This window comes from Trichosurus vulpecula, chromosome 4 (genome assembly GCF_011100635.1).
Source record: "Trichosurus vulpecula isolate mTriVul1 chromosome 4, mTriVul1.pri, whole genome shotgun sequence".
In the NCBI taxonomy this organism is placed as follows: Eukaryota; Metazoa; Chordata; class Mammalia; order Diprotodontia; family Phalangeridae; genus Trichosurus; species Trichosurus vulpecula.
The window spans coordinates 301,766,668-301,791,690 of NC_050576.1; the positions used below are offsets into that span (position 1 = coordinate 301,766,668).

Here is a 25,023-nt window from a genome sequence, read left to right on the forward strand (position 1 = left end):
GAAGGCAGCAGGGAAGGAATGAGTAGGTAGGAAGATGAAATAGAGGGCAGAATGATTACAGTTGTGATATACTGGAAAAAATAGGGGATGGATCAAGCACACATTATCGGGGGGGTGTCAATACAGAGGCTGGGGAAAAGGAAGAGACAGTGGGAGATGACATCAAGGGGTTTAGGGTGAAGAGAATAGAAAAAGAGTGAGATTCCATCAAAAGGCCTCAGTTTTCTCAGTCAAACAAGAGGCAGATTCCTTAATTGAGGGAGGAGGGAGAAGGGAATGAATATTTGGAAGACCTTCTCTGGGGACAGAGATAGGTAATCAGTTTGGGAGTAAAAAAAGGTTGGCCTTGCTACAGCGAGGGCCCAGGTGAAGTTGGATAACATGAAGTTATAATGGACCCAGTCAGTACAGTTGTTCACACTTCCTCTAGATCTATTAAGCAGCCTATTACTCAAAAAACAGTAGCATAGAACAGGAAAGTATTAAGAGCTTATTGCCATGCACTGTGCTAAGTGTTGCGTTACAAAGAAAAAAGCCCTGTCCGAGGAGTTCACCTTTAATGGGCGGAGGTTCAGCTTCAATACATAGATAGTACAAGGTCTGTAAATTGTCCTTAAGTAACATAAATTCCCAAAGTATTAAACGACATGCTTAATTATTGCAGGATTTCTAGGTATCACTAAGTTTCTTAGTCAAAAGGTGTTGTAATGACATTTCACATTGGTAACAGTAAGAGACTGATCACAGGGAAAATACTGCTGCTCTTAGAATACTTTTAAAGAGAACATCTTGAGGTTAGTCTTAAGCAGCCTGCATAAATTTCTGCACATGTTCTAGTTCCAGATAAAAATAATATTAGATTGCCCAGTAAGATAACACAAAAGAGCTCATATCTTTTACTGACCACTTGGTCTGATCATAGAAATTTGCTATAGAAGGAAAAAAGCAGGGACATGTGACATGCCAAATATGACAGGATAAAACATCCCTGGCTTTGTTTAAATCCAGATATATTATGATTCTTCAATTATGCAGTATCTCTTCCACCTCATTGCTAAACTCAGAAATAGATGGGAAACTTCCTTTCCAAAGGAACACAAGGGGGAAACTGAGCCAGGAGTATCCCATCCTAGATTGAGACTAAGATTGTCCCCTCAGCTTTTTCCCAAATGCAGATCTCCACCTGTTAACAGTACAGGATCACATTCCCTCTGAGTAGCTTGTGGCATTTCTCTGATACTGATTTAATGCAGACAACTACACCCAAATTCAAAACTCAAAAGAAAATTAGTTGTGGTTCCAAATACCATTTGCCTTAAACAGCAAGTTTCACCAATCACAGCTTAGAGCCAGATACAGTTGCTTTTACTTTCGTGGAGTTGGCAATAAGCAATAAAGATTTACCAGGACTCACACATATATAAGGGATTCCATTAAACAGCTTTCCTTCTCTAATTTAAACTTGTCCTGGTGTAAAAGCCAGTTCTTACAATCTTTTCTATGTATTGTACATAAACCTGCAATTTCTCAGCAAGGCAAGTTCATTGTTTAGAATTTACATAACTCAAACAAGTTCTTTTCCTGGGGCTGATGACCTTGCCCATGCAGATAGTTTCCAGGGGCCTTGGCAATTTGCAAAATAAGGAGAATTAACATGGACCCCAGGAAAGGGATAATACTGGTGCCCTTTGCTTGCTGCCCTCCATGCATACAGGAGGACTGTTCTGAATGGGCAGAACCAACCCAATAAGGTTTTACACAATTTCCTTCTTTCTACATACAGTAATCAATTAATAGTTTTATATTTTAGCATTAAAACAGTAACCCCAGATAACCTAGTTAACAACTTTACAAGTTTCCTAAGTGATAGCCAAATTGTTTTTAGCTGTAAACTCCTATTAACTACAGGTAAAGGTAGAAATACCTGGTTTTCTAAATGGCAGTTATAAAACATTATAAAACAGGGTTAGCAAGACTGCTAACATTATTTCTGATTCACGATGGTCACTCAATTTTTACAATATAGGAGAATTTTATTAGAATTTAGAAATACAATAATAACAAGCAGAAAATTTCAGATGACATTAATTGCATTCCCAAATCATTACATATATTGGGCTTACCGAGCGTAGAGGCTTTTTTTCTCTCCCCACAGTTGCAGAGCCTGGTTGTAGAGTCAGGGATTTGGGAAGGGGAGAGAGAGGGGCTAAGGACCAGGGGTTGCTGGGAAGCTATAGAGTCTAGCACCTTAATTAAAGGTCCAAGGAGTCATTGAGGAGGGGAATTCGGTGGATAAGGAAGAGGGTCCCTGAGGAATCTTTGAATTTGAAGCAAAAACTCCAGGTTCCTGTAGTGTGGGAGCAAGGACTCAGGGGTTTCAGAGAAGTTCCTCTGCTTGCTTAGAGGTGTGGGCTTCAGGGTGCCCAGGGGTCCCGATATAGCTGCTATGCCTCCCCCCTTTTTCTTTTCCCAGGTGGGGGAGAGTAACTCAAATTCCCTACCATTACTTTCTTCCCTTACCTGATCTGGAATGAGAGGAGTTTGTTTTAGCTGCTCTAATTTTTTTTATTGCAGCCCTGGCTTTGTCAGAGACAGGACCAGCAGGGTGAAAGATCTTAATGATTCTAACTTTTTCTCAAGTAAACTTCACTTTTGTGTTCAATCCTTTAAAAACTTTTTGAAAGTGAGACCTTTGTCAGAGGTGAATGGGACTCTGGGAAAAAAAGTCCTGTGGCACCTTGTCCCTTCTCCTCATACTGGAGAGCTTGAAGTGCCTGTTTTTAAGATCTATGCATTTTCCCAATTTGCCTTAGTGCCAAATAGTATAATAAATTCTGATTTATCTTAAGCATCAAATTAGGAGTAACACATTTCACAAATTTAAGGGAAAAGTTTCCAGCCTTCTTTCTTATCTCTTTTCACATTACAAATTGGCCAGATTTGGAATGCAGGGAGAAAGAAAGAGCATTTTTTCCACCAACTTCCCAAAAGTTTCCTTTTACTCTCAAAACCTCTATTCACATTGTTTGTGCAAATAGATTATGCCTTCCTTAAACTTCCTGCACATCTTCCTCTTTCTTACCTGCTTAAACTTTCTTGCCTTGCCTTTCTGGTAGACTTTGATTAAATTAAAGCCCCTTTAAAACTGCACATACCTTATTTCTTTCTTGTTCTGACCTGACACTTCTCTTGCCCTCTACAACTTGCCTTTTCCATCACATAACTTAAACAACAAAACATTTTTCTCTCTCCCCCGCCCTCCTGTTCCTCCCAAGAGACTGGAGTCAGGGAGGGAGAGAAAGACAGATAGTGGACATTACAGGGTGTCAGATTACACACTCACACAGAAACACAGATACAGAACACACACGGAAAATGACAGGAAACACAGAGAGGATTCTTAGAAATCCTTTGTACAAATTAGACTTTTGCTCGGCCTTTTGATGTAATCAAAATGGGCTCTTAGCACTTAATTCAACCAAGTGCCCTTGAAGAGTTTGGCCTTTATTTCCTTGATTAAATTAGGAGTCCTTGACCTCCTTGCCTCAAGGGAACGCCTAGTTTACATGGGTTTGAGTGACATGTTTGTGATATCAGAGGCTTTTACACGTTTTTGTGATGATTTTAGGTCATGTGGGTGAGTCACATGTGTGACTCATCCTTGACCCTGAAAAAGATATAAAATGAGAGGTTGGCTTTCTTTTTTCAGAGCTCTGACCCACAGCAGAAGTATTGCATGACTCTGGGCCAGCCGTTGTCAAGCTCCCGGCTGAACTCAGATGTTGGTAACTATAAATTGTATTTGGTCTATCTGTTGATGTTTATAATTTGTTTGAATTTGCTCTAAAGTTCAGGGTGCTGGCTTTTTCCCCTGAACTAAGTGAATGATATTCATATGCTGGATTAAAGTAAGATTGTTAACCCCTTAATGTTGCTTTCCTTAGTAAAGCAGATCAGAAGAACCTGGGCTTGCAGCATTCTGTGAGCTGGTGATTGTTGGTTTTTCAACCCCACAGCAGCTGCTAGCCAGATTGTTGCTACAGGAGGCCAGATGCCATGCTTTATTAGGGTCTTGGAGACCCTGCTTTTAAGATGACCTGGGGCAGATCCCCGGCTGTAGGGGAAATGTGCTGTCTCTTGCTGTCTCTAAAAATTATTGTAATTAGGTAGTTGTTATTAAGAGACCTCTTTCCCTTACTAGCTTCTTCAGAACTTTCATACAGTATTCTCAGTCTCTTTCCCCTGACTGTACTTGTCCCATCTCTTTAATCCCCGTATAAGCCTGGTGATACTTAGAAAAGAAAATTGAAAGGAAAAAGATTATCGCCCTTAACTTAGTGGATTGTGTTCACGGGCCGGAGCTCCGTTTTTTTGTCAGGGCCTCTCCACGGGAGACTCAGTCTTTCAGAGCCTCTGTCCTCTTGAACTCATCTGCTTCAGTCCCTGTGTGGGCACCACCTGCCACCAGCAGCTGTGGCATGGAATGCCATGGAGAGTGAAAAGAAGACACAGGCTAGGTGGGAGAGTGTAGTATAGCTCCATTTGTTGATCTGAGGGAAGGGGCTGATATACTCTCCATGTAGCAAGCACAACAACTTCTCATGAGAACATTTGGCAATTGTTAACTGCATTGCGTGATTTCCTTGTACTTTGTTCCCTTGTGTCATATCAGCACTGTGTTGACAGCCCTCCTTGGAACTGGATATTCTGCATGTACACATAGAGGGGTTGGAGAGCCCACATCCTGAGTTTAACAGCCCAGGGACAAGAACAGGCTTCAGTGAACCTGGCCTGGACTTGTCCTGTTGGGGACTTTGTCAGAGCAGGCCCTCTACACTTGAAGGAGCCATGTCAGGGCAGATGTTAAATCCCAGTGGTCCACTCTCTTATCTTCAGGATTGTAATTGGTAACTTCCCTTCCCCTGTCATCCAGTTTGAGAAGCCAAGTCCCCAACAACTGTGGGAACAGGGGAGTGGATCAAAATGACGTTGGGCTCTTAGGTTAACCCTTGGCAGGGATGAGGATCTAGCAAGATATGGATGTACGGTGCCTGTTGGAATATGGGCAGTAGGGAAGAAGGAAGGGAAGGAAGTCTGCCCACAGCTTGATCTCATTGGGTTCTCTTGATTGGCTCTTGTGGGGATTAGGAAAGGCTTATTGTAGAAGGGCTGCTAGGTGGCACAGCAGTAGCGCTCTGGACCTGAAATCAGGGAGATTCATCTTCCTGAGTTCAAATCTGGCCTTAGATACTTACTAGTTGTGTGACCCTGGGCAAGTCTTTTAGCCCTATTTGCCTCGGTTTCCTCATCTGTAAAACAAGCTGGAGAAGGAAATGGCAAACTACACCAGCATCTCTTCCAAGAAAATCTGAAACGTAGACGTGACTGAACAACAAAAGCTACAGAAAGTGACAATTTGTTAATAGTGATGCATATAGTGTTAACAAAGTACAGACCACCTCAGTAAGGCCAGCAACCCAAATGGGAGGGAATCCTCTTTTTTGACACTTGGGAAGGGGGTGGGGAGTGGGTTGGCATTCTGATGTGGCTAATCATGCCCCTCTCTGACAATTAAGGAATATTGTTTTATGGCACTCAGCTGCCTCTTGTAGTCTTAGGGGACTTGGTGGAGGTCAGGCCTACCCAAACTGCACAAGGACAGGCAAGGACTGATTTGTCTTTTGAGGAATGACAGTTGGAGCTTAAAGATAACAATCAGATGTCCCAGGGGCTAACTACATGAGTGATAACATTCCCTCCCTTTCAACCACACCTTTAAACCACCTTGGACTAGCAAACACCACATGCTCAATTGAGCTTAACTCCAGAACTGAGAAATGTGGCTTGACAAAATGGGGAAAATAGGGTTAATTACAGAACAGAATCAATTATTAAATAATACAGAATAATTTTAATTTCCTCAGTGATGACTTTGTGGAAAGGAACACATTGGAAAGTCTTTGCCCTCCATGAGCTTATGTTTACAGTAGTATAGTATAGAATATTTTAAGTAAAATGTAAGCTAATACTGAGAGAAATGTCAGTGGAGCAGTATTAGACTACTTGAAGCTACCTTCCAATAATGCTTTCAGAAGCCAATTTCCATCTTCCTTATTAGGGTTTACAGCAAACATCTTTTATTTTAATAAAGCAGTTACATTAGTCTTCACCTTAAGGAATCAATTAGCCAGTTCACCAGTCTACATAAAAATGAACCATTGTAAGGCACACCACTTTGAGACAGACCAACTCTTGCTCCTAAGTGAAACCTCTTTAGGATTCAACAGATTTACATAGTGCCCCAGATGATCCTGGGCTGTTTCATACCACCTGAAGAGGGTCTCTGTCTGTCTCTGACAAGATAATGTTGACCTTATTCTCTAGGTGGGCTGCCAGTGTGTCTTGAAGTTCTGATAGGAAGCCTCGTTCAGTGTTGCTGTGTTCACAAAGAATGACGTTTATCCCTTGGGCAGCAGCATCGAGGACATCATGATGTGACATCTCACCTGTCAAAAAGAGGGAGAACCCAGGTGAAACAAATACTTAAGGGCCAAGTAGGCAATCTTTGGAACATTCCAGCAGCACAAGCTGGCAAATCGCAAAGCCTAGAAGGATCCACCTGAGGTGGTTGTAGCTTCCTTCAGGAGATAAAAAACTCAGCCCCACAGTGGCCTGGGGAAGCTGACTAGCCCACACAGAGCAAGCACTTAATCAGTCTGTTCTCTTGCCTTAAATCCTTAGTCTGTTCTCTTGCCTTAAATCCCAACTTCATCTTCATTGGGTCTGGGAGGACTAAGAGACTATCAGCACAGAAGGGAGACACCCACCGCTTTGGACACTACAGGAGTGGTGTCCCTCCAGTACCACACAGGCAGTAGTATACTTCAGTCCTAGCCCATCCTTGTAGTACTGAGCTTTTCTGCCCCACATAGGCAGATACGTGCTTTACTGTAAGCCCATCCCTCCATCCATTTGTATATTTATTTAATTATATGTGTTCATCTGTTTATATCTAGCTTATGTAATTATCTAACTATATCCAACTATCTTCAATTCCTTAATACATTCTTTTGGGATTTGAAGGTGAATTTATTCATTGCTTTTCATATCAGAAATAAAAACTGTGTATATCAACTGAGCCAGGGACTGACTACTCACTCATCTCCACCTCTGTATCATGTCTCCATATTTTAGTTCAAGGTGCTCCCTCTATGGGGTAGGCCATTCCTCCCAATCTTTATCTATACAGCCCCTTATGCTACCCTCTTCATGCTACCTTTTTCCTAATTTCATCATTTTTCTCCTTTACCCACCCAGCCTGAAGCCAAAATTAATCTCTCTGAATTCTAAACACTTTCCTCTTCTACTGCTACATGGTAGCATTTTCCCAAAGCCCTGAAGGAGCTTTGAAAATCCACCTAGGAGCACTCCCTCTTTCCCCATGCCTGGAAGGAATGAAGAAAGATGTCTCTTTGACTAGCTGGAAAGGAAACCTTTTGAAGGGAGGGTTTGAAAAGAGACTTAAGGATTTTAGGAGAATGGCTCTCTGAAGGTGTGCTGAAAGTTTAAATGACCTTTGTTCTATCTGATGAAGCAAAGTGGAAACTTCTATCCTACCCTGACCTCTGTAACTATGTTTTATTATACTGTGAAATTTTTCCTTAGTCAATAAGCATTTATTAAATGCCTACTATGTGCCAGGCACTGAGCTAAGTTCTGAAGATACAAAAACAGGCAAAAGACAGTCCCTGCTCTCAAGGACCTCACAATCTATTGGGGAAGCCAACATGCAAATAAATATGTTCAAACAAGCTATATGGAGGAAAAAATTAAATAATTAACAGAGGGAAGGCATCAGAATGAAAAGAAGTTGGGAAAGGCTTCCTAGAGGTGAGATTTTAGTTGGAATGTAAAGGAAGCCAAGGAAGCCGGTAGGTGGAGTTGAGGAAGGAAAGCATTCCAGGCATAGGGGATAGCCAGAGAGAATGCCCAGAGCTAAGAGATGCAATGTCTTATTCATGCAATGGCCAGGAGGCCAGTGTCACTGGATCAGAGAGTACCTGGTGGGGAGAGGGGTAATAAGATTGTAAAGGTAGGAGGCAACTGGGTTATGAAAGGCTTTGAATGTCAAAGTGGATTTTGTATTTGATCCTGGAGGTGAAAAGGAGCCACTGGAGTTTATTGAGGGGAGGGGATGACACGATTAGACTTGTACTTTAGGAAAATCACTTCAGTGGCTAAATGGAGGATGGACTGAAGTGGAGGAAAGATTATGGCAGGCCAACCAACCAGAAGGCTACTGCAGTAGTCCAGCCTTGAGGTCAAAAGTCAGGTATCGGGGTGGTGGCAGTGTCAGAGGAAAGAAAGGGGTGTATTCAAAACATGTGGCAAATGTGAAACCAACAGGCCTTGGCAATAGATTGGATATGGGGGTGAGAGATGATGAGGAATCAAGGATGACTCCTAGGGTATGGGCCTGGATGACTGGGATGATAAGGGTGTATGAAGTTTGGAAGAGAGGAAGCTTTAGGGGGGAAATGATGAGTTGTTTTGGACATGTTGAGTTTAAGATGGCTACTGAACATCTAGTTTAAAATGTTTTAAAAGTAGTTGGGAGATGAGACTGAAGGTCAGCACAGATAGTAGATTGGGTCCTGATAGGTAGATTTGAGAGTCATTAGCTTGAAGATGTTATCTCTATCTTTGTCTCTAATCCATAGGAACTAATGAAATAAACAGGTGTTTACAGAGGGAGTGGGCCCAGGACATGGCCTTGTGGGTCACTCATGTTTAGTGGAAGTGACTTGGGTCCAGCAAAGGACACCAAGAAAAAACAGTCAAATAGGTAGGAAGAGAACCAGGAGAAAGTAGTGTCCCAAAAACTTAGAAAGAAGTATAAAGGAGAAAGGGGTGATCTATAGATTCAAATAGTACAAAGCAGTCAAAAAGAATGAAGACTGAGAAAAGGCAACTGGATTTAGCCATTAAGAGGTCACTGCTAACTTCAGAGATAACAGTTTTGATGGAATGATGTTAGAAGCCAGATGTCAGGGGTTAAGAAAAGAGTGAGGGGAGAGAAAACGGAGGCTCCTACTATAGATGGCCTTTTCAAGGAGTTAAGCAATAAAGGGCAGAAGAGATACAGGAGTAGAGTTAGCAGAGATGGAAGAATCAAGTGAGAGGTTTTTTAAGGATGGAAGAGACATGAGCATTTTTGTAGGCAGTATGGAAGAAGCCAGTAGAGAGGGAGATACTGAAAATAAGTGAAATAGTGGAGCAGATAGATACATACATACATACATACGTAGAGGGGGGCTACCTGTTGGAGGAGATAGGATGAAATGAGATTACTTGTGTAGGTAGAACAGTTTGCAAGGAGTAGGGCTGTCTCTTCATGAGACAGGGTAAAGGAGGAAAGAGTGGCAGAAGGCATTTGAGTAATATGAGATGAGGAAGCTCACAGCAAATAGCCTCAGTTTTTTTCTGTAAATATTTGGGAAGGTTCTCAGCTGAAAAAGTGGGGAGGGAGGTGCCATGGGATATTTGAGGAGGTTGAAAATTTTTAGAAGAATCGCTGTGGAAAGTGGGATAAGAGTTGATATGTGAGATACAGTAGGATTGCCTAGCAGCAGTAAGGGCCTAGTTGAAGTTAACACAAATTTGTAGTGAACTCAGAATGGTTCTGTGATCTTTTTCCACCTTTGTGGAGTGAAGGCAGTGAATGGTAGAAATAATCCAAGTGTCCAAGAATGCTATAAAGTGTGACTTCAAAATGACTTGCTTTAGAGAGATGTCAGAAGGCATGAAGAGACTTGATTTGGACATTTCTCTTTGTAGAGAAAAATGCTTAGATTTAGAATAATTATAAACTAGTAAAAACTTTCTGCCAGGCAGGTTTGTGCTTAAAATGCAGTATAGTTTTTCTTCCATACATCCCTTTTAGACTCTAAAATATGTGTGGGTGGGTAGGGGAGGGAGGGACAGACGAGACAGGACATTTTATATTATTTGTATTCCTCATTGTGTCTTGTACATTGCACCTGTTTTGATATTTACTTAATGAGAAAACCCTATGTACTTTTAAAACTGAGAATATTCAACTCTAAATAATTAAAAATCCTTTAATACTATACCATGTTGTGTTAGGACCTAGATCTCCAAAATGGATTAGTTTTCTATAACAGGCAACAATGCTGTCCTGATTAATCCCTGTCTCCCTTGAGCAATTTCACGGGCACCCAGAAGTTTCACGTGGAATCAGGGCCCCTCCAAATTATGGATGCCTGAAAACCACAGGAGTAACTATATCCTACCCAGCTGATGAGATGTATTTTCATAGAGAGATGGAGGGGGGAGAAAAGCTGTATCTATAGAATTTTAAGTGTCTTTGTTATCTGTATCTTTGTTACATATCCTTATGTTAGGGCAAAGTAAACTTCTTCTTAAAATTTATCAAAGGTTCATGAATGTCATATCTCATCTCCAAATTGAACCTGAGCAGGGTGCTGGTATGAGGCCTACCCCTAAATGTGAAGTTAAGGAAGAGGAATACAGGAGAGAGAAACAAAAAAGAGGCTTGAGAGGAAATATAGGCAGCTACCAAAACAGGATTCAGCGTTACGTTGTTCACATCAAATACCTGCTTAATGGAAAATAAAGTGAGGAACAGGGAGAGACAATGGACAAGTCAGGTTTGAACAAAATGATTGCTAGGATCCTTCTATATCTAAATGTTATGACTGCTAATTTAATGAGAAAACAGAAAAGCAAAAAGAGGTCAAAACCGACTTGAGAACAACGTCCCCATCTTGTGGCCATTTATGGCATTATTGCTAAATATTTTTAAAGCCACATTCTTTTAAAAAAAAAAAAAAAGAAATCAATGAAGAAGTATCTCTTATGTGCAAGGCACTAAGACCATAAAGAAAAACAAGAACTTACATTCTACTGGAGGAGATGATACGTATACCAATAGCACAGACACACAGAATGGACAGAAGTCACCGTAGAGGGGTAGCACTAGCGGCTGCAGATGATCCTGTAATCCTATGTGACATGACACTTGATGGGAGTGTTTGTGAGGGTGTTACTAAGCTTCTGGGTATGGAATGGGGAAACTCGAGTCTCTAGGCTGAAGAGCATAATTTCTTCCTTTCTGTGGCATAAATACCAAGAAGTAATGGCTTCAGTGATGACATGTATTACTATTTTTCATCATCTCCCTGATCTTCAGTCCCCCTTCTCTGCTATACTATTCTCCCTTCCCAATCTGGACTTTTCATTGGGCCAGTTCCACCCCATGCTATCCAATACGCCTTTAAAATGACTCCTCCTAAACCCCATGGGAAAACAGAGGAGGCAGCTGGCAGCACTGAGTTTTGGACAACACCTAAACTCACAGAGTTTAGAGAAGACGACAGCTGGTGGGCAGAAGTGCTAGGCTTGTGTCCTGAAGATGGCTTGGTCTTGTCCAAGAGACTAGTAATTCCATAATGAGCCTTGTACAAAGATATTAAAATAATGACTCTCAATTTTAGTGATTGATCATTTTCTAATGATAAATGTTTAGATGATTTCTTCCTTCCACAAGAAACATTAGCTGTCCTGCCAGTTTGAGTGTAATTCCTTTTGTAAAACAAGCTATTCTGAACTATTTATTTTAAGGCCTAGATGGGGGAAGGAGGAAGCTGCAGAATGAAGAGAAAGGGACTAAAGCAACCACATGCGTACCTGTAAGGTAAAGATCTGCTTCCACACCCTGAAGGACACTGCTCCCAGATCCGGCACACAAGGCTACTACTTTGACTTGTGACTCTTTAAGAAAGAGCAAACAAAAAACAAAGTATCACTTTTACTTTAATAATAAACTTGGCAATAACTGTGAATGCAAATGCAATGTAGACTTTCTCTTGGTCTCCCCAATAATAAAATAATTTTGGTTTTGATAAAAACCTGGATAAAAGCAAACAATATATATATATATATATATATATATATATGCATCATTTTACTTGAGCTTAGATGATGGGACCCATAAAAGCAGATGATTATCCTTTCTGAACTGGAGAAGAAATAATCTCTCCCATATGGAATAGTATACTATCAGCCTCTTAATAACAGCCCCATCACCTTATGTTTGTAAAGCAATTCATAATTTTCAAAGCATTAGTATATATTATCTAACTTATTTTTTCCTAAGTTTACCACAAAATCATAAGGTAGGAATGTAAGGCATTACTTTGGTTTTAGAGATGAGAACTTTAGGAGGATAACTTTGAGGTTAGTCAATCAAATGTGGGTGTCAGGACTAGAATCCAGGTTACTAATTCGAACTGCAAGCTGTAAATCATTAATAATTAGAGAAATACAAATTAAAATAACTGAGGTTCCACTTCATACTTATCAGATTACAAAAAAGTGGGGAAATGATAAATACTGGTGGGGTGTTACAGTAATTAAGGTGGTACTCTTGCACTGTTTTCTCTTTTGGAACACTTATTTAATCAAATGCCCTTGGTGAGTCTGGCCTTTGTTGTTTTTTTTTTTTCCTCAATTAAATCAGGAGTCTTTGATGACCTGCTTACCTGAAGGGAAAGCCTAGTTTACATGGGTTTGAGTCGCATGTTTGTGATGCCAGAAGCTTTTAGGTCTTGTGGGTTTGAGTGGCGTGTTGTGATGCCCTTTGACCCTGAACAGGGTATATAAACTCAGAGGTTGGCAGTTTGCCTTTGGGGCTCTCACTGGAAGAGTGTTGGTGTGGAGACTCTGGGTAGCTGTTGCAGCGCTGCGCTGCGCCCTGCTGCACCCCTCCCCCCCCCCAGCTTTGAAGAAACCCAGATGTTGGTGCTTCTCTTTTTGGTAACAATGTATATGATGCCTTGATTAGACAATGTCTGTCTGTTGAATTATATTACTTGATCTGTTGATATTTTCTGTTTGTAATTTCTATTTGTATTTGCTCCGAAGTTCAGGGTGCTGGCTTTTCCTCCTGAACTAAGGTGAATGATATGTGTATGTTTGATTAAAGTGAGATTGTAAACCCCTTAAAGTTGCTTTCCTTAGTAAAACAGATCAAGGAACCTGTGCTAGTAGCTCTTGTTGCTGGTCTTGTTGGGTCTTACACCCCTGCAGCAGCTGCTAGCCGAATTGTTGTTACATGGGGATGAGGGAAAACAGGCATATTTACTGCAGCAATCTTGAACTGTGCTGCAAAAGTTATTAAACTGTATAGTCTGATTCAGTGTTAAGGATGCTATTCCCCAAAGAGAAGGGAAGAAGATTCATCTGTACTAAAACATTTGCAGCAGTTCTTTTAGAATACCAAAGAATTGGAATCTATAGGGGTACGAATGAATTGGGGAATGGCTGAACAAATTATGAATGAAATGGAGTACTGGTGTGTAGCATAAGAAATGATTTAGGGGATGGTTTCAAAGAAACCTGGGAAGCCCTGTATTACCTGATGCAGAGGAAAGTGAACAGAACCAGAAGAACAATTATACAATAACACCAACACTGTAAAAACAACATTGAAAGACTTACAAACTCAGAGCAACACACTAACCAATCATGATTCCCTAGGACCTGCTCATGAAGCATACTCCCCGCTTCCTGAGAGAGGCAGGTGATGGAGTCAGAGGGCAGAACGACTGACTGGTTCTTGTCCTTTGTTCTTAAAGAGGACCAAAATGACATCACTATGTCAGAGTCAAATTACAATGTGTTTGACCGGCTGATCAGACCAATACAAGCTCAAATGCTCTGCCACAGTTCAGGCACAAATGGTCTATATGAACACTATGCAGAACACCACATTCACACATATATACATATATGGTTACACACATATATTTATATATTTGGACAGGATTTATATAGGAATTTTTTAGCATGATTGCATATTTTTTAAAAGAATTTTTCTTATTTTTCAACGAAGATGGGAGTGAGAAAAATATATACTTAATTGAAAAAAGCTTTAAAAAATTACCCCAAGTTGGTTTTACTTTATACTGTTAATTATACACAACTTTGTAGCAGAAGAGGAGTTTTTTGTTAGGTTTGGCCACATTTTCTTTTAATAGTTAACCTCCTCCAAGGATTCTCTTAAGTAAACTAAAATGCCAAGAAATCTATAATCCAGAAATCCACTCACTGAGCCTCAGGCTGAAAGTCCTTTAATTGTTTCTTGTGGATGGGTTTAACCTACAATTCATTTAAGGCAGAATTTTCTTATGCCTACTTCAGTGTAAGTGTTTGGTTCCCAAAAGTCCTAGGGGAAGCCAAGAGAGAGGAAAAATCAGCATAAGAATCATAGACTAGGTTAGATCACCAGTGTCATTTCACTAAGGTACATCCAGAATTGTTAAGATTTATTTTCACTAATCATTCGTTTTATTTTAAAAACCAAAACTCATGAGCTACTAGCAATTTTTTTTACTAGGATGCATATATCCAAGAATTTTAACATTACCCCCAGAGAAATTATCGGTTGAGCGATTTCCCTAGTGTACAAACTGGCATAACAAAATACATGTTGTTTACCTAAAGTCCTCCCTACTCCAAGAGCGAGGCGGACATGGGGCAGTTTTAGGTGACCTTTGATTCGTTCAATCATGGTTGCCAAGGAGACAGATTCAGTCAATGTACATAATCTTCCCATCCCAGTATTCAGAAGCAGGGGCTGAGGAGAAACAAAATTTTCAAAGACGGCAAGTACTCAGGTCACTATTAAGGTGCCTTCTTCGGATGTCTCTCTCTTTGAATATATTTTCCAGAAAGAAAATAATTATACTTTTACAGAAGGAATTGTTTGTGCTTATGTCTTTAAGAGAATACTCATATTTTAAAATATATTTGTGAAGTGTACATTTTCCCTTTTCTAACAAGTCTAATACCCAGGCTTCTCTTTTGCGTTTCCCTTCTGCCTTGATATTTATCACTCTGTAGATTCAGGAAATGAAGTGCTATCTACAAGGAAGAACTGGTGTTACCTTTGTCCAGGTGCCTTGGATAATTAGTGACAAATTCCTTAATGACAAACATGAATGTATTGTGATATTTATTTTTGTTTGTAAATATATGAGGTAGCTTTTTTGTTTGTGAAGGCTAAAAGTAAATATATTCAACATAGTGAGTATAGTAGGACAGATGAGGATGAAGTTCTCAATTGTCATTCAACTCAATAATTAAAACTTATTAGTAGGAAAAAAGGGGAAGCCCATATTACTGCTATTTTGTCTCTTAGAAACTTAAGTCCATAGTTAACTAACAACCTGTTAATACAACAATTTCTGTTTGTATTAAAAGTCATCAACCAAAACTTTGAAATGAAAGCAAAGAACATATTTTTTTTTACTTTCTCCAGTGACAGGATCTCAGTCTTCTGATAAAGATGACTATTTTCAGAGAGAAAAGCCACCACTCGCAGCAATGCTTTCTGGGTACAGTTCAAACTGACCCGTATTTGTTCTTCTCCATCATTCCTAGGGGGAAAAAACACCTCCAAAGTTTAAGATAAACATACATCAAATATATTCTTTGATTTCAAAGCTACATTCTTAGAAAACAATGCACTGCATTTCCTGAATGAAAATACCACTAGTGAAGAAATTATCTAAGGAAATCAGGTTCACAAACAACCAATCTTTCAGCCCAAGTTAAGTCCCAGTTATTTCTAAAACAAATCAGTTCCCTACAACAGGACTTCTTTGTGCCCTGGACCCTTTAGACAGCCTGGTGAAGCCTCCAGATCCCTTATTGCAATGTTTTTAAGCACATAAAATACATTGGATTCAAATCTTAGTGAAAATAAAGATGGAATTTTTTTTGCTATCCAAGTTCACTGATCCCCCATCATCTATCTGCTGCCCTAAAATCTCTAATATATGACTTAGTCCTCATGTGAAGAAATAGTGTAATAAGCCTTAAAGTGCTAAACAGTGTGACTTCCTGTATGCAATCTCTTCCCCCTTTCAGTCCATCCTCCACACCACTGTCAGATGTTCCTTAAGTGTCAGCTCTCATCTTGGTCACTCCTCTGCTCTGGAAGCTTCAGTGGCTCCCCCTTGTCTTTAGGCTCAAATACAAACTCCTCAGTTTGGAATTTAAATCCCTTTACATTTTGGCTCAAGCCTATCTTGCCCTGCTGACAACATATTACTCCTTCTCTACTGGAAACTCTTAATTTGCAGGCAAACTGGCTTTCTTGCTGTTTACAGAAATCAGTCCATTTCCTGTCCCCATGCTTTTGCACAAGGTCTCCCCATACCCAGAATGTTTTCCCCCTTGTCTCCACCTCTTAGAAATACTATCTTCCTTCACTTTAGCTCAAACTGACCCCTCCTTCAAAAGCCTCACCCTGACTCCTCAAGTGATGGTGCTCCCCATACCCCACTCCAAGCATTGAAGGGGCTTTATTTTTAAAATACATCCTGTGATATTATAATACATCATTCTATAATATATCTTTGAACATGAATCTGTCCCCACCAGAATATAAGCTCTTTTGAAGCTCTTGTGCCTGCACAGTGCATGACACATAGAATAGGTGAAAAATAACTACTTACTGGTTTATTAATGTTAGTAATTTAGAGAACATGGGTGGGGGGCACGGCTAATAGTTTTTATCTTTTCAACTCACTGGCTTTCTTTCACTTAAAAATTTTTTATTCATAATTTCATTTCCAAATATGTCCCTCCCCTCTCTCCCACTAGCAAGCCATTATAACAAAGAATATTAAAAAGAGAAAGAAAAAGACTGGCTTTAATTTTTAGAAATACTCTTCATCAGGCATTTCTCACCTTTAAAGAGGTAGAAGCCTATGGGTGTGTAATATTGCTTATAATTTCAGACTTTTTTCATGAGTTGGATAGTTCTGTTGAACTTTTAAAAAATTCTTTTCTATGTGGGATGGCCCTTTCAAATGAGAGTAGGGACATTTAGGAAATATAGGTAAGGTTAAAAACAACAACCAAAAGAAATCAATAAATTTTTAAAAACTCACTATCAAAGAATCTTAACTATTTTCTAGAAACCAGAAAGATTTAAGTAGGGGTCCATGAGCAAAATTCATGAGCAAAATGCAACACTAAAATGGGCCAACTGGAAGCAGTGACTTTTAGAAAAAGCTGTCCAGGAGTTTATAGCAAGGAAAAATTGGAAAACCACTTCTCTGGAATGTATCTAATTGTCACTTTGAGTTTCATGCAAATTTTCGTTTTCCACATAGTATTTCAGTGTGTCAGAGGATATTCCTTGAAGTGGCTGTGGGGATTAGATAGTTAGGTTTCCCTATCCAAAGCCCCATAAACAGCAGGCATTCAAAGAGTTGAAATTGTTACAAGTTATCCGTGGACAACAATAATAGTCCCCTCTTCCTCCTTCCCCCATTCTGAGGATTTAATGTTCAAATGAGTATAATAAGGATCTTTCATATTTAAAAGCTACTATCCAAAAGGCCATTTTTTAGTGGTAACATGATATGGGCTTCAGTCTTTTTAAGAAGCCATAATGTGAGTCTTAACATTTCTCATAGTACACAGGCATCTATGACTGATAGCTTGGCATACCTTGTTACTTTTTATGATGCTTTCAATATACTAAGTCAGCCTCTGCATTCTAAAATGCCAAGTAGGTCTTCTGGTTGTGGAAGGAAACATTTTGAAAGTGGCACAATAAAGAACCAGCAAGAATTCCTGGGCCCTAGCAAAACAGACCTCTATGTGGTGATATTTAAATGTTTTAAATCCTTGGGAATGGAAAGCAGAAAACATGGTGATCGATCTTATATTTCATGGTCTATATTTTGGACTCATTCTATAAGTCTGTTCCTTTTAGACCTCAGCAAAGTTAGATACATGTGTAATCATCCTATCCAAGAGGAAATGATTTATTTTAAAACTATAAATTAATGAGTGCCGCAAATATCCTGAAAAAATAAATAAGAAATAAAGAAGCACATAATACCTAACAGAGAAGGTAGTTATTGAAACTTCTGGTATCTCTTTCATTGTAGACATGAATTTGTCCATACTTGGGGTATCATTTATATTAAACTCCACTCGATGGGTTCCTATTGTTGGATAGCTGGGAGCTTTCGATGGATGTATTGGAAGAGAGGTATAACCTCCTAAAAAAAGTATAGAACATAGGGAGATTCTTATTACATTAAAAAAAAATACTTTCCACTAACGTCTTCCTACACTGTATCATCTTGGTATGAATGGACTATTGCCTTGTATGTCTAAGGATCTGTCCAGCAAAGTTCAAAGAAGCTCATCACCAGGTTGGCTGTAGGGAAATGAATTCTCCAGCCACAGAAACTCTTGAAAATTATCTACAAAGTTTAGGGTGGTTGTGGTTTCAGTGGGTTGAGGTAGTAACCATACCAGTAAGATTATGGAGCCCTTAAATACTTTGTACTGAAGTATGAACCAAGAGAGGCAAAGAATATGGGGGAAATTAATAAATTTTAATATAATACAAGTAAATAATATACAGTTTCCATTAAGCTTGGGATTCAGAGATATATTAAAAATCATATTCATTTTCAGAAAGCCTCTGAAGAGCAGAAATATCTGGAAACCAAAAAGGAAGATTTTTCAATAAATCTAATTTAAACAAGGCTTTGAATTAATCTGAGAAATCTTCTATTTGTTAGGTCATTCATTAGAATTACTTCCTAGTATACAAGGATTTAAGTTCTAAGTACTTGTAGGAAGGCTGGTTGTCCTAATGCAGATCGTACTAGCAGAATGACTACCTTCAGCTACTGGAAAAATTAAACATTAAATAAAGGAGACACTTTGAAAGTAGAGATACTATCTTCTTTACCTCTTCAGGGTAGGGTTGAAATTACTACATTCTCCCACAATGTCTAGCAAAGCACTCAATAAATAATTGTTAAGTGATTTATGAAGGGTTTTTTTTTCAAGTCATTGCTTATTAGGGATTTTTTTTTTCATTTCTGAGTGCAATTCAACTAGTATATTCCATTACCAATTTTTTAAAAAGATTTTAAATGATCAAAATGTCTTTCTCCTTCAGCTGTCAAAAGCAGTCAAGTTGTAAGGGAATTTACAAGTAGAAAGTCTGAATTTTCAGAGGTCTGCGAAGGGAAATTTAAAATTTCCAGAAATGAGAAAATTCTTACCAAGCCCTTTTGCTAACCAGTTGTTGACTCCCTGGGGTGAAGCATCATAGGCAGTATGTGGAGAGTAGATACCAACTCTATTCTCCAAAGCCCGGATCACCAGCCGCTCCTTCCATGTTTTCCAAGTTATACGCTTGAGTGGTCGGAAAATAGGCGGATGATAGGAGAGAATGAGGTTTGCTTTCCTTTGAAGTGCCTCCTCCATCACTTCCTCCGTCAGGTCATTTGTCAGCAATAAGGTCTCCACAGTATGGGGTGGGCTTGGCTCCACCAATAATCCAACATTGTCCCAGTTTTCAGCTAATGAGAGCGAGGCAAAGTCATTCAATGAGGAAACAAGAGTTTTCAGATCCATGAAAAGGCGTGAAGGACTGCTGACCAAGAACTGGAGAGCCTGGAACTTTCTGCTGACCAATGACTGGGGAGCTTGGAACTTCAGGGAAACCAAGCGCACACAGGATGAGAACATGCAGAAAGTAGGCGAGACTCAGGGTCTGAAATCACAAAAACAGGAAATGGAAATGCAAACCACATCGTATGTCTATTTGGCTTGATCTCCTACCACCTTTTCTTCAAGGGATAATTCAAGTCTGTTGCCTTCTTAAAGCTTTGACCCATGACCCTAACCCAGTAACCACTCCCTCTTTTGTACTCCTGCACCTCTAATTATCATTAGTGCTTTAGCATTAAGACAGAAAGTTGGTTTAGTAGTTACTACTATATTTGGAGTCAAAAAACCCTGGATTCAAATCCTCTCTGGGACATATTGGCTGTGTAATCCTAGGAAAATCCATCTCTGAACCTTAGTTGCCTCATCTTGTAAATGGAGGAATATCCCTGTTAAACTCATCTCACAGGGTTGTTGAAGCTCAAATGAGATAATGAACATAAAGCGCTGTAAATCTTAAAATTCTATGGAAATGTCAACTGTTATTTAATATATTCTGCCAGGTGTTATTACTATTATTTTGTTCTGTATATGTCTCCCCAATTAGACCATAAGCCTCTTGAGGATAAAATCGTTTGTGTCCCTCCCTAATGCATAATGATGCCTGAAAACATAGGTATACAATGAATATTTGTTAAGGATGGTACTGAACAAATGGATCCATAGACACTGCTTTAACCTCTGGATACTTGTACAGGCCCATATCCAAACTGGAAATTATAATCAGCATTCTAGACTAAAACTCTTTTAAGTCTTATAAGTTCTTTTTGTTTATCAATAGGTTTTTATAATTTCCCACCTGGCTCTCCACTCCTCCTTCCCTTTCCATCACTATCATATCCACCCCACCACCCCACCTCCAGGCCCCTCCCAATGCCACTCTCCTTTTCAGCTTCCTTTGGCATTTTGTCTTTCCCTTGAGGGCAGAGACTATCTTTTTGTTTTTGTATCCCCAGCACTTGGCACAGTAGATGCTAAATAAAGCACCTACTGTGTTCCAGCCCATGAGATTACAGTTGAGAGGAGAGAAAACGTGTACATATAGAGGTCTGTACAAGATGGATAGAAGATGATTTAGGTGAAAGCACAGGCAGCTGGGAAGATCGGGAAAGGTTTCATGTAGGAGAGAGCACCAGAGTTGAGCTGTGAAGGAAGTCAGAAAAGAGGCAGAGGTGAGGAGGGAGTGCACTCCATAGCCAATGCCAGTCTGGATGAAAAGCAGGGTGAGTGAAGGGGAGTGATGTGTAATGAGACCAGAAAGGTAGGATGCAGCCAGGTTGTTAAGGGTTTACATGCCAGTTTATATTTGATCCTAGAGATGCCAGGGATCCCCAGCAGCTTACTGTGTAGGGAAGTGATGTGGTCAGACACATTGGCAGCTGTGAGGAGGTTGGACTGCAGTGGGAGAGGAGGCAGGGAGAAATCAACTAAGGCAGTGGCCAAGTAAATGAACAGATGAAGGACGTGTTAAGGAGGTAGGAACGGCAGGAGTTAGCAACAGATTGGAAATGTGGAGGGAAGGGAGAGTGAGGATTTAAAGATGACACCTACTTTGAAAACCTGAGCGACTATAGGATGGTAGTGCTCCTGAAAAAAACAGGGAATTTGGGAAGAGGTAGGTTTGGGAAGAAAGAATTCTCTTGGTTCTCCTCCTGCCTGACTATTGCTTCTTAGTCTCCTCGGCTGGATCTGGATCCATATCAAACCCCTAAATGGGGTTTTGCCCAAAGCTTTGTTCTCTTCTTGGCCCCCTCAATCTTATCTCATTTGGTGATCTGATCAGCTTCCACTTTGTTCATCGTCATCTCTATACAGAAGAGTCCCAGAGCCGTATATCCAGCTCTAGTCTCTCTCCCAAGATAGGCATCTCAAACTTAACATATCCAAAACAAAGCTCATCTTTTTTGCCCAAACTCACGTCTCTTCTCAACTTCCCTATTGCTACTGAGTGTTCTACCATCTCTTTTAGCCACTGAGCTTTCATCCTTGGTATCATCCTCAATCCTCACCCCACAAACACAATCTGTCTTCACACCTTGCTGGTTCTACCTTCATAATCTCTCCAGTATGTCCCCTTGTTTTGAATCATAGAGCAACACTCCTAGTTCAGGCCCTAATCATTTCTTGCCTAGATGACTGCAGTAACCTTCTAGCTGATTTCCCATTCCAACCCATCCTCCATTCCACTGCCAGTGATTTTCCTAAAGACTAAGTCTAACTGTGTCATAGCTCCCACTCAGTGAACTCCCTCTGATCTTCAGGCACTCAAAGCCCTGCAGAATCTGACCTCTTCTTACTTTTCCAGTCTTCTTAGACTCAACTACAGCCGTAATGCTCTACTTGGTGTTCCTTGCAATAGGATACCCAATCTCCCATCTCCATACTTTTGTACTGGCTGTGTCCCATAGATGGAATGTTTTTCCCTCTTAAACTCTTTGGTTTCCTTCAAAATACTCAAATGCTACTTTTTGTAGGAGTCTTTTTGTAGTCTCCCCAAATGCTAGAACATTCCCCTCTAAGGTTGTCTTCTATCTATTAAGTATCTTGAAATAAATAGAAAACTGAAAATAGCCTTTTTTTTTGTTTTTACATGTTGTCTCTTCCTTTAGAACATAGGTTTGCTAAAGGCAGGGGGACCACTTTGGATTTTCTTTGTATTCCCATTGTTTAGCACATGATTGACATGCTATTGTATTGGCATGATGTAGTACTGACACGTGATAAATACTTAATAAATGCTTGTTGATTGTTTTAGACATGTTGAGTCTGAGCTGGTATCTGTGATCCATCTAGTTCCAAGTGCTGAAGCTCAGGAGAGGCTTATGGCTGTATATATACATGTCTTAAGAGTCATTAGCATAGAAGGTAATTAAACTTTTGGTTGCTGATCGAGATCAGCTCACAATCTAGGAGTCATCCTATACTCCTCACTATTTCTCCTCCCCGCCCCACCTCCCAAACACATCATTTTTCTTGCTAAGGTCCATCTAGTTTACCTTTGCAACAACTCTTGAATACACCCCCCTTCTCTCCTCTGATACTGCTAATGCTTTGGTACAAGTATTTATCACCTCACGCCTATATTACTGTAATAGCCTACTGCTGAGTCTGACTGCCTCAAGTCTCTCCCCACTCCAGTCCATCCTCTATTTAGCCACCAAAGTGATTTTCCTAAAGTGCACATCCGACCACTCCCCTGGCTTCCTATTGCCTCCAGGACCAAATATAACATGTTCTCTTTGGCATTCAAATTCCTCCATAACCTAGCCCATTTCTACCTTTCCAGTCTTCTTATACCTTATTCCCCAACATGTGCTCTTCCATCCAGTGACAATGGCCTCTAGTTGTCTGCCATGCATGGAATGCTTTCCCTCATCTACTCTTGACTACTGATTTCCCTGTCTTCCTTTAAATCCCAACTGAAATCCCACCTTCTATAGGAAGCCTTCTCCAACTCTTCTTATTCCAGTGCCTTCCCTCTGTTAATCACTTCCTATTTATTCTGTGTATAACTTGCTTTAAATATATTTGTTTGCATATTTTTCCCTCTAGATTGTGAGGTCCTTGAGGACAGGGACTGTATTTTGCCTCTTTTTGTATCCTCAGTGCCTGGCACATAATAAGTACTGAAGTGTTTACCGATTGATCGAGATACAGTGTATAGATAGAAAGGGATTCAGGACAGAGCATTCCGGTACATCTTAGCAAGATCAATGTCATGAAAATACAATGAAAGAGTATACAGGAGAAAAACATGATCAACAGTGTGAACTGCTGCAGAGAGGTTGGAAGGACGAGGACTGACAAAGTCCTAAGATTTTAGTATTATAAGATCATTGTTAACCAGTTTCAGTTGAATAATGAAGTCAGAAACCAGATTGAAAAAGGTTGAAGAAAGAAGCGGAAATGTAAATAAATAATAGTTGTGGGTGACATTCAAGCAATCTAGTTAAAGAGGCAATTAATTTAATTCAATTCATTCATTCAATAAGTATTAAATTCCTATCACAGATAAGAGACCATGCTAATCAACAGGGGGGGGGGGGCAGAGATAGGACAAGATACAAAAATGAGTAAGATATCCATGGTCACAAGATTATTATAATAATCTAGTGTGCGCTGGGGAAGGAGTAAGACATTTAGATATTCAAATATAAGATAAAGTAGAATGTGAAAGCAGTGAAATATAATAGGTACTGAGTGGAAGCATAAAGAAAGCATCAAAAAGTTTCTTTTAGCAAGTTACTTTTGGCCCGAGAGGAAGGCTTAGTGACATATTCCTGAACACAATAAAAGAACTGCATATTGGTGAAATGCCCTCTGATAAGTTACCTTGTTTCCACAACTGTAATTTCATAACAATTCCTGCCAAGCTGGGTTAAGATTTTATTCTAAGAATCAACCATAAAAAAACCCTTTCCCCTGTTGGGCTATTTGTTATTTAGTTGAGTGCTTGATTTCCAGGGGTTGAAAAAACCCCACAACTATACTATTCATTTTTCTCCTTCAGGGGTGTGATCTCATGAGTATGGGTACACTTCTGATGTTGGGAACTCCCTCCACACTGCTGCAGATTCGCAACTTGTTTACAGTATATAGTCTTAGTGTGGCTTGGGACGCTAGGAGAGAAAGTGACTGTTCAATTAAATTCAATAAACATTTAGTAAGAGCCTAACTTTACGCGAGGCGCATAAAATATAGCTTAGCATTTATGCATTTTACAAATCTTATCCCATTTTATCCTCACAACAACTCTGGGATGAGGAAACTTAGAGCAGAGAGGTTAAGTGATTTACCCAAGGATACAAAACTACTTGTCTGGGGCTAGATCTGAACTCGTTCTACCTGTTACCTAGCTGCCTCATAAAACAAGTTACCTGTTAAAGGCAAGGCTTCCTCAGATCATCCCAAAGCCCCCATAAATCCTAGGGGGGAAAAAACAAACCAGCATAGCTACACAATTTATATGTAATGGATCTATGCATATTTTAACAAACCAACAGCCACTTCCGAACCCTCTGGGGCAAAGCTGTCGCTTCGTTGCCAGCGGTGGCGACGCTCTCCGGCTAGGGCCAGTCGCTCTCCTAGTCTTGCATCCTCTCTTACTTAGGTCTTACCTAGGACAGCTCCTGGCCTCAGTTTAGATTCCACTTGATGGTCTCTGAGACCCCTCCCACCTCTGACAGTTTTGCGATTTAGCCTCCGGAGACTCGGAATGGAAACCTAGGCTGCACCCGACTCGGCTGCCAACTCCCACAAGACCCGTCACCACCCCCTAGGTGGAACACGACCAGATGCGCGGGCCACAGGGACCGGGACGCCTCACCTGAGCCTCGTTCTCGTTACGCCCGCCCACCTAGGAGCCGCTTCCGCTTCCGCTTCCGCTTCCAACTCACGTGCTTCCGCCGCGTTGGGGCCGGAGCG

General features: G+C 40.2%; 1 protein-coding gene across 2 annotated transcripts; it reads right to left on the minus strand.

Moving 5' to 3' along the window:
* Positions 1-2,018: 2,018 nt before the first annotated feature.
* NIF3L1 (NGG1 interacting factor 3 like 1) lies at positions 2,019-24,976 on the minus strand. Of its 2 annotated transcripts, none has more exons than XM_036756254.1 (7): positions 24,926-24,976; positions 19,152-19,645; positions 17,966-18,128; positions 15,356-15,482; positions 14,542-14,680; positions 11,731-11,814; positions 2,019-6,506 (listed from the first exon to the last, which is right to left on the minus strand). In XM_036756254.1, the coding sequence occupies exons 2-7, from the start codon at positions 19,618-19,620 to the stop codon at positions 6,322-6,324; spliced, it is 1,167 nt and encodes a 388-aa protein (XP_036612149.1). In that variant the 5' UTR covers positions 19,621-19,645; positions 24,926-24,976; the 3' UTR covers positions 2,019-6,321. The 2 variants fall into 2 exon arrangements, with proteins under 2 accessions (XP_036612149.1, XP_036612150.1); XM_036756255.1 differs by having other exon boundaries at positions 5,354-6,506; positions 24,717-24,927.
* Between the last annotated feature and the right edge of the window lie 47 nt (positions 24,977-25,023).